Here is a 14,476-nt window from a genome sequence, read left to right as displayed (position 1 = left end):
GCACTTTATGCTATATTAGTTTTGGTAGAGTGTCCTGATACTTTTCTTCTCAGATACATCTATCCTATATTTTGTGTAATTTACTGAAATTTTCTATATGAAAAGTATATTTCACTTAATGTGTTAATGTTTAAGCAATACAAAAAATGATTGTCATAAGATCTTCTGAATTATGCAAGAGTGCCCACCCCATCTAGGAAAGATACTTTCCCAATTATTCTGATTCACAGAAGTTCTGTGGAGATTAATGTTCTGTGGACTTCTTATTAAATATCCTTGGATTTGAGCATTTCAAAATTCTTTTTGCATTATACCATTTACCATTTCCGTACACAGCATCAACAAACACATTCAGAGAAACAACTCACCCTGTTGTATATTTTCTGAAGTCCCTCCAGAATTATAAGGTTTCTGTCCTTAATGTCAGCAGCTTTTTTCCCCATACTATCAGAAGCTCCTGGAAGAGCAGTCAGTGCAGACACCAAGTGTTTCAGTGGTTCTTTCCAGGAAATTGAAACATTGATCATGGCTTTCAGAAGGTCTTCAGTCTAAGAAAACATAATTGAACATCATGTTAAACTAGGTGGCATAGAACTGAATAGTTAGACACCTGTAGTTTTTTTTCAAAAAGGAGGCAATCAGCAGTATATTTTTATTAACAATTCTGTGTCAATGGTTTCATACTTTACAGATATTTTATGCCATATGAATGTTGTGTAAATGAATATTTTCAGCTCCCGAATTCCACTTTGATAAATAAAACTAAGTAGGTCTTAATAATTCTTTCAAAATGATGATAATTTGTGTTTCTGTACATTATATTATGTGTCCTAATTAAACCTCTTTTCTTAGATTTCTTCCCTATCTATGAGAAAACAAGGTCTATAGGGCTTAGTAGGTGTCCAGAAAAATAACTCTCAAAACATAGATGGTAACACTTTCAGAAGCTAGTGGCTCAAATAATTTCTACACTAGTCAGTCAAATTGATTTCTCATATTCTTGAGACTTATATATAGAATATGAAAACATAATTACTGAAGAAAAATTGTTTTCAAAATTTTATTTTTCAGGTATCTGCCTGATTCCCACCCTTTGGCTCTAGAGAAGTTGTTTATGTATTGACAGGAGCAGAAGAAAAATGATTACAGAGATTTATTTAATTCCAGGTATCAGTAGAAATCAGAATGGAATTTTGACCAAAGAAGTGTTAATGCAGTTCCAGGCTAATACAAAATAAAATAATTTTTATTAGATTTTCCTATGAGGAGAACTAGAGATTTCAAAAATAAAGACCAGAGCAAAATGCAGTAAGAATTTCTAAAAATGTTTACATTTATGTAGGAAATGGACAAGCCAGTGCTGATAGCATACACGATTTTAGAAGAATTGTACAATAATGGTTAAGAGTGATTGCATGATATAAAAGAAATTTAAGTTCAATTCTTACTTGGCAAGAAAGAGTTATTACTTTTGGAGACTCCGTTTATCATCTCAAAAAATCAGAAATTGTTTGTTATTATTAAATGTTTTTGTGTCAATAGATTGCTATATGTATTGTCTAGAACAGTGTGTAGAAAAGTTTTCCTCCATTTATATTTATTTTATTTTTCTTTATGCAGTAAATTTATTTATGAGAGTATATTGTTTATGTTATTTGCTTTATTAATATAAGTATGACTAGAAAATAGATTATGTGTGTGAGGTAAATCTACATATTAGTTTTATGTAAATGAAACACTAATATTTATGATAGGTAGTCAAAGGGAAGAAATTGTAGCACATATACATTAGATCTTCTTCATAGTTATGAAGACCTCATCAAAATGGAAGTCATCCTGAGGAGCATGAAACGGCCTACACAGGAGTCTCTTAGGAAGCTGATTTTCAGTTAAGATACAAGCAAAGGCAGACCAGTCAGGAAAGACTGTATAAACAATGAAGGAACAGAAGTAGGTCATGGATAGTTAGAAATTTAGGAAGAACATTCACAAGTGCTGCCAGCATTAGATCTTTAGCATCATACCACAAATACAACTGGATTTGTATTTACCCTATATGTATATAAATATATTCAAGAATGAGTTTCCAATTGAGGGAAGAACTTCCGAGGTGACAAACAAAAGGTTATGGTGAAACTGCTTCTATCTAGAGTTAGAACTAGGAAAACATGCGAATTGGCAGTCATCTAAGTTAGTGCTAATGTTATCAAATATATGATGTCATTATTCTTTGACACTTCCACCTTTATCTATTAATTCTGAGATTACCACACCTTTATGGTAAAAAATCTAGCCCACATGTAACATTATTTGTTTGACAAAACAAAACAGGTAAGAAACCTACTTTAATTTCGTGGACTTCCTCTCGATTCTCTGGAGTATGGATGGAAGCAGTATGACACAGGGGAAGTATTCTGTCTGTTATCCAAGTTTTATCGAAAAAATTCAAATCCTGGAGGAATTTAAACGTTTTGATTCATTTGAGGTTTCATAATTGAATGGAAACTTACATGTCCATAAGAATATTACATTTGAAAAACAACACATTTTTATATTTAAGAATATTACAATATTTGAAACAGTGGATTAATGGAAATATAATAAGCCTACCTTTTACTTCTCATACATTTGCAAGCTAATTTTCTATTGCCACATCTTTTCCCCTCATTACTGTTCTTTTTTATTGTCCTTGCTAATATTATTTGCAAAGAAAAAAACAATATGCCCCCAAATGCCTGATTAATATATTTTTAAGTATTATGTTTCCTAGGATTTGGATAAGAGTCTTAGAATTGTTATTTTTATGCAGTTTTATACATATCTTATTTTTATTGGTTAAAAAGTTACATGCCTTTTAACGTAGGGATTGTAACTTTACAAATTTGCTCTCAAATATTACCAAGGGTTTCCTTCATACAAAGGATGTAAAAAATGTGCAATGCATTACTGTTGATACAGTCAACAATTAACTATTAAATTCTGGTCATGTTTTAAGGAAATATTCAGCAGTGAGTAACATAAGAATCCACAAAAATACTTAATACTTCTATATTAATGATATAAAGAATATACTTGCATAAGGTATTTATTTGGAAAATACAAAATTAATTAATAAATAAAGGATTATTAAAAAATATACTGCTGAAAGATTAGGAGAAAAGAATAAAGGATATAGGAAAAACAAGTGAAGGAAACTAACAATGAAAATGTATATTCTCTCTAAATGTAGGGGTATATAATCCATATACTCAATTTTCAATGGAAATTGTCTCTATTGTTTCCTCACTGGCATACCCTGAACCTGTGAGTTATATCCCTGAAGAAAAGATAATGTATGTTGTTTCTAAATCATCTCTTCAATTGCACCTAGACACTTTCCTGAAAATGATAAACCATAATTTTTAGACTTTGTGAACTTAAAAAGAGACATTGTGTTTTGTTTTTGCTTTTCACTTTTTGTCNTGGTTTCAATTTTATTTAGTATTATACTTTTCATATAAGTACCTCATGGTTTTGACTTTTTCTAAATTTATTCTTTCCATATTACTAACTTTAAGTGCAATTCTCCTGTACTATGTATCTTCAGATCAGTAAGTATAAAATGGTCATGAAGACAGAACCCATGGGTAAATTACCAGGAAATCAATGTTCCTGTGACAAAGTTCAAAACAAGTTATTATTTTTAAAGTTATAGAAAAATTTAAAATGTCATTTAATTCTTTACAATTGTTTTGATATTTTAATGAAACTTCATATTCTGCCCATTCCACATTTTGGTCTATGAATTTATTACCTATAACAAGTGAATTATTTGGAACTATATACATAGAACATTCCAATTTTATTAGTGTTTAGTTAGTTGAAGGCCCCTTTAGATAAGAGTCCAGAGGCAAGGTCATTACTTACAAATTCCCTATACACATCTGCAGTCAAGATAAATGTTTTATGAGACAGTTCAGCCAAACGAGTATACAGGTCTTCAGTGGGCACCATGGCAGTTGGTTTGGAGGACACATTCTCCCAAAAGAGTAGGCTTGACACCAGCAGCAACAATTGCATTCCTGCTGTCAGAGAAACAAACTGAAATAATATCCGCATATGTGGTTACAACAGATGGATTTTCTTAGGATGCTGTCTTTTCTAAGGGTCCTCAGCCATTATATTTGGTTTGCTATTGCTTATAACTCAGAAAATACAGGAAAACTGTGACATTTCTCTATTACAGAATGAAAATGTAGGAGACATCTCACATTGTGCATTTGTTCCAAAGTAGCATTTCAAGTAGTTTGTAAACACATGGAGCTTTGACTAACCATGAAACAGAAACCTCAGATAATTATCTGAGACTGTTTTACTACATTCAAATCTCCACCATTAACCAGAAACACTGTAAAATGTTTCTTTCAATACACGAATTAATTGTTACTGTAATCAATAGGTCTAAATACAAATGTTTAAGAGGCACTTTGACAAAACAGAAAACAAAACAAAGAAAGAAAGAAACAAACACAAAACACATCACATCCAAAAGTAAATCCACACTCCAAACACATCTTGAATATGTCTGCAATATTAAGGTTAACTGAGAGGTACATGGATGAATGGCAACCTACCTGAGCCTGAAAGAGTCAAAGTCAGCTGCATTTCTGAGAAGATCCCCCACAATGTAGGATCCAAGTCAGGAAATCTGCTTCACCTGAGTGTTGAATTCATTCAACTTTCTACCTCCTATATATACTACCAGAATATACCCAAACACAAGCAGAGCTCGGGGCCAGATTTAGTCATTGTCTTTTGATAAGCAACATTCTTCCTTGAGGATTATTAGTATCCTCTTTACATTTAACACAATGTATGCGTCAATATTTGTCATACTGCATATCTCCCATGTGATCTGGAGAGGTCAAGTCACTCTCCAAATCAGCAAGATCATCTGGTCTGATCAATTACACATTTTTTGGCCAGCAGGAGATAAGACTTTTCCTCCTATGCATCACCTTAATTCAAGATCTTATGTCTGCCATGTCTTCTGCAAAGTTTCATACTGTTTTTAGTTATAATCAATGCTGTCAATAATTATATGGACATTTGTTCTCTCTATAGCTCTAACAGACAATTTTTCTAGACTGTTTTACTAAACTCAAATTTGTTCCATTAACCAGAAACACTTTAAAATGTTTCTCTCAATAAATGAGGTTAAAGGCCTCAACAAATACAAAAATATTAAAATAAACCCATGAATCCTATCAGGACACCACAGAGTAAAACTAATTTTGATTAACAACTTAAATAATAGAAATGCGGCATACACATGGAAGCTGAACAACACTGTACTCAATGATAACTTGGTCAAGGAAGAAAAAAAAATTAAAGACTTTTTAGAGTTTAATGACAATGAATCCACAACATACCCAAACTTATGGGACACAAAGAAAGTAGTCCTTAGACGAAAACTCATAGCTACAATTGCCTCCAAAAAGACAGTGGAGAGAGCATACACTAGTAGCTTGACAGCACATCTGAAAGCTCTAGAACAAAAGGAAGCAAATACACCGAAGAGGAGTAAATGGCAGGAAATAATAAAACTCAGGGCTGAAATCAACCAAGTAGAAACAAAAAGAAATATACAAAGAATCAACCAAACCAGGAGCTTGTACTTTGAGAAAATATGCAAGATAGATAAACACTTAGTCAGACTCACTCGGGAGCACACGGACAGTATCCCAATTTACAATATCAGAAATGAAAAGGGAGACATAGCAACAGAATCTGAGGAAATCTAAAAAAATCATCATGTCCTATTACAAAAGGTTATACTCAGCAAAACTGAAAAATCTGTATGAAATGGACAATTTTCTAGACATATAGCAGGTACAAAATTTAAATCAAGATCACATTAATGATCTAAACAGTCGCATATCCCCTAAAGTAATAGAAACAGTCATTAATTGTCGCAAAACCAAAAAAAGCCCATGACCAGATGGGTTTAGTTCAGCTTTCTATCCGAACTTCAAAGAAGACCTAATTCCAGTTCTCATCAAACTCTTCCACAAAATAGAAGCAGAAGGTACTCTACCCATTTTATTCTATGAAGCCACAATCACTCTGATACCTAAACCACATAAAGACCCAACAAAGAAAGAGGACTTGAGACCAATTTCCCTTATGAATATTAATGCACAAGTGCTCCATAAAATTCTTGCAAAACTAATCCAAGAACACATCAAAATGATCATCCATCATAATCAAGTAGGCTTCATCCCAGGGATTCAGGGATGGTTCAATATAAGGAAATCCATCAACATAATACACTATATAAACAAACTCAAAGACATAAATCACATGATCATCTCATTAAACATTGAGAAAGCATTTGGCAATATCCAACACCTATTTACGATAAAGGTCTTGGAAAGATCAAGAATTCAAGGCCCATAACTAAACATAATAAAAGAAATATACAGCAGACAAGTTCAACATCAAACTAAATGGAGAGAAACATGAAGTAATCCCATTAAAATGAGGGACTCGACAAGACTCCCACTCTCTGCCTATCTATTCAATATAGTAGTCAAAGTCCTAGCAAGAGCAATTAGACATCAAAAGGAGATCAAAGGAATACACATTGGAAAGGAAGAAGTCAAAATATTACTTCTTGCAGATGATATGATAGTATACATAAGTGACCCCAGAAATTCCACCAGAGAACTCCTAAACCTGAAAAAACAACTTCAGCTAAGTACCTCAATACAAAATTAAATCAAACAAATCAGTGGCCTTTCTCTATACAAAGGATAAACAGGATGAGAAAAAAATTAGGGAGATAATATTCTAAACAATAGTCACAAATAATATAAAGTACATTGGTCTGACACTAACAAAGGAAGTGAAAGATCTGTATGATAAGAACTTCAACTCTCTGAAGAAAAAATCTAAGAAAATCTCAGAAGATGGAAAGATCTCCCATGATCATGGATTTGCAGGATCAATATCATAAAAATGTTTATCTTGACAAAAGAAAATTACAGGTTCAATGCAATCCCCATTAAAATTCCAACTCAATTCTTTATAGATGTAGAAAGAGCAATTTCCAAATTCATCTGGAATAACAAAAAACCTAAGATAGCAAAAACTATTCTCAACAATACAAGAACTTCTAGTGGAATTACCATCCCTAACCTCAAGCTATACTGCAGAACTATTGTGACTAAAACAAAACAAAACAAAACAAAAAACAAAAAACAAAAAAACAAAACTACAACAACAACAACAAAAAAAACCCTGCATGTTATTGGTACAGTGGCAGACAGTTAGATCAGTGGAATAGGAATTAAGACCCAGAAATGAACCCACACACCTATGGTCACTTGATTTTTGACAAAGGAGCTAAGACCATCCATTGGAAAAAAAGAAATATTATCAACAAACAGTGGTGGCACAACTGGCAGTTAGCATGTAGAAGAATGCAAATTGACCCATTTGTATCTCCTTGTACAAAGCTAACGTCTATGTGGATCAAGGAACTTCACATAATACCAGAGACACTGAATCTTAAAGAGGAGAGAGTGGGGAAAAGCCTCAAATTATGGGCACAGGGGAAATATTGCTGAACAGAAAAGCAGTGGCTTGTGCTTTAAGATCAAGAATTGACAAATGGGACTTCATAAAATTGTAAAACTTCTTTAGGGCAAAGGACACTGTCAAAAAGACAAAATGGCCACCAAGTGATAGGGAAAAATCTTTATGATCCCTAAATCCCATGGGGGTCTAATATCCAACATATACAAAGAACTCAAGAAGTTAAACTACAGAAAACCACATAACCCTATTAAAAATGGGACATAGAGCTAAACAAAGAATTCTCAACTGAGGAATACTGAATTGCTGAAAAGCACCTAAAAAAAGTACAACATCCTTAGACATCAAGGAAATGCAAAAACAAAACAAAACAAAACAAAACAAAACAAAACAAAACAAAACAAAACAAAACACTGGGAGATTCTCTACCCCAGTCATAATGGCTAAGATATAAAAGCACTTGACAGCAGATGCTGGCAAGAATGTGTAGAAAGAGTAACACACCTCCATTGCTGGTGGGATTGCAAGCTGTTTAGCCCCTCTGGAAATCAATTTGATGGTTCCTCAGAAAATTGGACATAGTACTACTGGAAGATCCATCACTACCAGTCCTGGGCATATACCCAGAACATACTCCAACTTGTAATAAGGACACATATTCCACTATGTTCATAGCAGCCTTTTTTATAGTAGCTAGAAGCTGTAAAGAACCCAGATGAACCTCAACAAAGAATGGATATAGAAAATGTGGTACATTTACACAATGGAGTACTACTTAGCTATTAAAAGCAATGAATTTATGAAATTCTTAGGCAAATGGATGGATCTGGAGGATATCATCCTAAGTAAGGTAAGTCAATCACCAAAGAACAAACTTGATATGCACTCACTGATAAGTAGATATTAGTCCAGAAGCTCAAAATACCTAGATACAATTTGTAAAACACATGACACTCAAGGAGAAGGAAGAACACAGTGTGGATACTTCGATCCTTCTTAGAACAAAATACCCATGGAATGAGTTACAAATAAAAATTTTGGAGCAGAGACTGAAGAGATGATCATCCAGAGACTGCCACACCAGGGGATCCATCCCATAAACAACCACCAAACCCAGACACTATTCTTTATGCCAACAAGTGATTGCTTACTGGAGCTTGATATAGCTGTTTCCTGAGAGTCTCTTCCAGTGCCTGACAAATACAGAAGTATATGCTCACAGCCATCCATTTGACAAAGCACAGCGTCCCCAATAAAGGAGCTAGATAAAGTACGCAATGACCTGAAGTGGTTTGCAGCCCCATAGGAGGAACAACAATATGAAATAACTAGTACCCCCAGAGCTCGCTGGGACTCAACCACCGATCAAGGAATACCCATGGGACTCTTTTCTCTAGCTGCATATGTAGCAGAGATGGCCTAGTCGGTGATCAATGGGAGGAGAGACCCTTGGTTCTGTGAAGGTTCTATGTCCTAGTTAGAGAAATGCCAGGACCAGGAAGCAGGAATGTGTGTGTTGGGGATCATTGGGAAGGTGTGGGGGGTATAAGGCATTTTAGGAGCAGAAACTAGAAAAGGGGATAAAAAATAAATAAGGTAAAAGTTACAGCAATGAACAAGTCTAAACATAAATGTTGAAGAGGCATTTAAAGAAGCACATCACATCTAAAGGAAGCACATTTACCAAAAGACGACTTTTAGCTGTAGATTTTAACAATTTTAGGCACTATATTTTCACTGCACTACAACAAAACACTTAGATTGTTTTATTGATTTGGAAATAAGATAATTGTTACTCACAATAGTAATTGCTCTGCCATGGATTCACTACTTGCCACACTTTGCTATGGCTGTATTATGTCACTCAGTTTTAAAACTTTCAGGAATTATCCTGAAATATTCTACATAATGACAATGGAATCATGAAACTCGTTCCATGTTTTAATAGATTCTATAGCATTAGTCACTAAATGTTGCTTGGCCAAAATATTCAATTTATTTGACAATTGTTCTGACCATTTTATTCTGCTACACAATCAACAACATTGGAAGCAACATGTGTAAATATTTCGTGTCATGTGCATCCTATGAAAAAGTTCTAGAACAGAAACTGACTTTGGACACTGAGATATCAATTAACCTATAGATATCTGGCATTTCATTTTCTATGCCTTATTAGTTTCTTGTAAATTTTTACTTTTTGATTTTACTACTGTCTGTTGCTTTCCAAAACAATTTATTAGGCCAGTAAGCCATTTAAAGCACAGTTTTATTTCAGTGAGCAGGTTCAAATGGTGAGCTGCTTGGAGATAAGAATCATTAAAGATACAAATAAAATGTAACAATGTTTGCTGGAGTATGAGAAAACATCAAGGCTTATCAACTATTAAAGAGCAACTTGTTTATGAAAGAAAGGATAGGAGAAAGTATTCTACTTATCTAAAATATAGCATCATTCTGCCTGGACCTTGCTTTTTTCACCTTGGTATGTTGCAATATACTGGCCCTCTAAATAGAGGAAAGCATTTGAGCAGATACTTAGGTACATTACCAGGTCAATTGGAGTAAAGCCTGCTTGGTTCTGCTACACTCATTCTCCTGTCAAACTCCATTAAGATTGTGACATATACTACAGGAATCTGGTGACTACAGGTTCCTTATTGACAAATTTGTTTTACTTAGAAAGTCCAAAAAAGAATTTTAAACTTCTATCTTAATGTCTCCAATCACTTGCAATAATATGTTTCCTATACTTCATGCTGAAGCAACCCCGTAGATTTTATAAGCATAAATCTACATGATCACCCTCTTTCATATTCTTTATTTGTAATATAACAGGGAGTATACTTTGATGCCCGAATACTTTGACCACATACCAATATTATGTAATTTAGCTTCTAGATACATATGTGTTGTTTTTTTTTGTTTGTTTGTTTGTGGGGTTTTTTTCAGACATACTATTTTTTTCATGTTGATTTAACCTTTATTGACTTTGTATAATTAGTAGTGAAATTTCTGGATCATCTGGTTTTCCCATTTTATGTTATTAAGAAAGTTCTACATTATAACTGCTTTACCATTTTACATTCCAACCAAAAATGTGTTAGTCTTCTTTTGCCAAAAAAAATAATAATAATAGAATTCACATCTTCTGGTTGTATTCCATTTTTTCTATCCAAGAATGAATGAAAGGCTCATAGGATACTCCCTCAGAGGCCCTTGTGAATACAATCAAAGGAAACTCAATGATCAGCTTCATTCTTATCCTTCCTGTATCATTTGCCTACTCCTTAGAAGTAATGGAATCCTTAATTTGGTAGGAAAATTTGTATTTTCAAAAAAAAATAGATATCATTAGCAAATTAAAAGGGAAGAATAAGGTTGAAATAATAAAATCTTTCCCATCAAAGAAAGATTCTGGATCTGTCAACTTTGCTAGTGAAATCTAACCAATATTTGAACAGGTTTTAATTCTTTAAAAATTATGTCAAAAGTTAAAGTTGAGAACTTTTCCTAATTTGTTTGTGTTGGCCATCATTAAATAGATACCAGAACTAGGTAATGTTCACAATAACAACAAAATAATAATGGGCAAAATAGAAGACACAATAAAGAAAAAGACTATTTATATTCTTACATTGGTAAATTAATATTGTTAAAATATCAATGGTATTGAAAATGACCTGTGAATTTAATTGTCTTATCATACCAATAACTTTCCCTTTTACTATTGGTTATTTTACTTATTACATTTCAAATGTTGTCCCCCTTCATAATTTCCCCTCAACTAGCCCCCTTTGCCATCTCACCTCTTCACCCTGCCTGTATGGGGGGTGCTCCATCACCAACCCACCCACCCACCCACCCATCCTCTCCTATCTCACCCTACAAGCATCCCCCTCTATATTTCTCCTAGCATCACCTTAAACTGGGTCATGGGGCCTCAACAGGAGCCAACACGTCTCCTTCCACTGATCTCTGCAACATATGCAACTGGAGCCATGGATCCCTCTATGTTTAATCTTTGGTTGGTGGTTTAATCCCTGGGAGATCTTGGTCATTTACTTCATATTGTTCTTCCTAGCCAATAGAAAGTCCCAGATGCCATGGAAGCAAAAGGTTTCCAGGACACAATGTGGTGACATTAGCCAAAATAAAAAAATAGGGGGGAAAGAACCTGTAGTGACCATATACAGTGGATAGCCATGACTCCTGGTTGAGGGATCAGGCCACCCACCCATCACAAAAATTTTAACCCAGAATTGTTCCTGTCTAAAGGAAATGTAGGGACAAAGAGTGGAGCAGAGACTGAAGGAAAGGCCATTCAGTAACCACCCCATCTATGGATCCATCCCACCTGCAAACACCAAAATCAGACACTATGGCTGATGCAAAGAAGCACTTACTGAGAGGAGCCTGGTATAGATTTCCCCAGAGAGGCTCTGCCAGAGCCTGATCAATACAGAAGAGGGTGCCTTCAGCCAACCCTTAACCTGAGTATGGGGACCCCAATGGAATAGTTGGTGGAAGGACTGAAGTATACTTTTTTTTTCACAAACCCTCTTGATTATTTATATGCTGGAATCATCCAAAACCTCTGTTTTGCTAACCATTATCCTATGACTTGCTTTTTTTTTTTTTTTTTTGAGTAACCATTCTGACCAAAATGGCCATGCACTACTCTCTGGCTATCAAACTGTCACTATTTCTTCAGTGATACATTACAATACGTCAGTTTTGTGCTTTTTGACTCAGCAGTAATTACCAATCAATAAGAGATTAATTTCTATACTGTCTATCCAGAGTACAAGTGTGTTAATCAATGATGTTTGAATTTCTTATAATCCTCAAAAGTTTTTCTGCATTAGACATCAGGAAAAGGGTTGGCTATAGTTCCTACCCTCAAGATAAAGACAGATTCGTGGCATCACAGTCATACTTAGATATGATCTAACCTCTAAACTATTTCCTACATTGTTTAAGAAATCTTGGTCTCCCCAGGCATGGGTGGAAAGAGAAATGTACACTTCATAGTCAGAAGGTAAAGAACCAAATTAAGTTGATGTTCCTCTGTTAAAAATTGAATTCTGATAAAATCATAGAAACTGATATTATTGGTTTAGAGATACACCAGCACATAAAGCCAGCATGAAAAAAAAATTAATACTAACTATTCCTGTGGTTATTTTTAGGAAATTACTGTAACTTAGTTGAGTTTCCACATCAGACATAGACTAAGGCTATAACTATTACATCAATGTGTATTTAATGAATAGGTTTTTTTTTAACTGTCCATATTCATTTCTTTAAATACACATAGGTTCATGTATCTCTTTACTTTCAGCAGAAAAGTTCCTGCTGCACCATATAATGACTTATCTAGAAACTACTAACTGGTCCTCACCCACCTATCAAACACTGAGGAGTTGTCTGCACTAAATGGAAGAATCATAGAAGAGTGATATTATTTAAAAATTGACTGAGTCAGAGGTGTAGACATATGTGGTCAGAAAATATTTGGCCCACAACTTGCTTGATTATTTGCCAGACATGACAGTTCCATTGCACACATTAACCCACAGCAGCCATGATCATATGCATAAGATTTGCATGTAATCAATCTTTTAAAAGAGCCATTATTATGAAACATTAGCTTAGGAAGTACTATAACTTGATGTTAATGTCAGTGATGAAACCAGGAGAAATTCTTCTGAATACAAGGATGAAGTTCTGAGATGCTTCCTGTGCTAAGTTAGATGATCTTAATGTTGTTGCACATAAACAGTGTAGTTAGTGGATTCTATAGGATTAAATCACAGCACATGAATTTGAAGAGAAAACTAAGGAAGCAGAGAGCAGAACCGAAAGGGAGGAGTGTAGCATGGATTTGAAGAAAAACATTAGTTGTGTGAAGAAGATTCTCAAAAGAAATTACATTATTTTCATGGCCAGTTGTTTCATCTTTGCTATGAAATTATAGCAGCAGTCTTCCTGCATGCACATTGGAACCACTATATATTAAATTTATTTTCTTTTATCCAGAAGTGGAGTAAACCTTCTTATTTTCTTTCCCAAGATAATTAAAATCTACGTTTGAATTAAAGTTTGCCATATCAGTTTAAAATAATATTTTACTATTTAGAAATAATTCATTTTTTAATTTTATATCAACTTTTTTTTACAAGGTTTTGATAAAATGCTAAAATAATTGCTTTTTAAATCTTTTTAAAAATTCATGTTTAATCTTTTTTATTTATTAGATATTTTCTTCATTTACATTTCAAATGTTACCCCCAAAACCCCATATCCTGTCCCCCCCACTTTGGTCCCCAATGCACCCTCTCCCACTTTCTCACCCTGGCATTCCCCTGTACTGGGGCATATGATTTTCGCAAGACTAAGGGCCTCTCCTCCCAGTGATTGCCTAGTAGGCCATCCTCTGCTACATGTGCAACTAGAGCCACAGCTCTGTGTGTGTGTGTGTGTGGGGGGGTACTTGTTAGTTCACATTGTTGTTCCTCCTATAGGGTTGCAGAACCCTTTAGTTCCTTGGGTACTTTCTCTAGCTCCTTCATTAGGGGTTCTGTGTTTCATTTAATAGATGACTGTGAGCATCCACTTCTGCATTTGCCAGGCACTGATACCTTCTGGGCTCAGATACCTTCTGTTACTGCAGGGTAACCTCATCAGGGAGAGCTATATCAGGGTCTTGTCAGCAAAACCTTTCTGGCTTATGCAATAATGTCTCGGTTTGGTGGTTGTATATGGGATGGTTCCATGGATGGGGCATTCTCTGGATGGTCCTTCCTTCCTTCTCAGGTATGAACTTTGTCTCTGTTACCCCTTCCATAGGTATTTTGTTCCCCATTCTAAGAAGGAGCAAAGTATCCATACTTTG

The 14,476-nt window shown here is 34.5% G+C and overlaps 1 protein-coding gene across 1 annotated transcript; it reads right to left on the bottom strand.

Annotated features, from left to right (window-relative positions):
• Positions 1–368: 368 nt before the first annotated feature.
• Positions 369–4,644, bottom strand: LOC110287897 (prolactin-3D1-like; the record flags this gene model as incomplete). Its single annotated transcript, XM_021154394.1, has 4 exons — positions 4,614–4,644; positions 3,907–4,064; positions 2,345–2,452; positions 369–548 (listed from the first exon to the last, which is right to left on the bottom strand). Coding segments are annotated over exons 1-4 (477 nt in total), but the record flags the coding sequence as incomplete, so codon positions are not given.
• Positions 4,645–14,476: the final 9,832 nt, after the last annotated feature.

The sequence above is a fragment of the Mus caroli genome, unplaced genomic scaffold, assembly GCF_900094665.2.
Source record: "Mus caroli unplaced genomic scaffold, CAROLI_EIJ_v1.1 scaffold_16982_U1_1, whole genome shotgun sequence".
NCBI lineage: Eukaryota > Metazoa > Chordata > Mammalia > Rodentia > Muridae > Mus > Mus caroli.
Note: the sequence above shows the minus strand (reverse complement) of the source record. Positions and strands in the feature narration are given on the sequence as shown.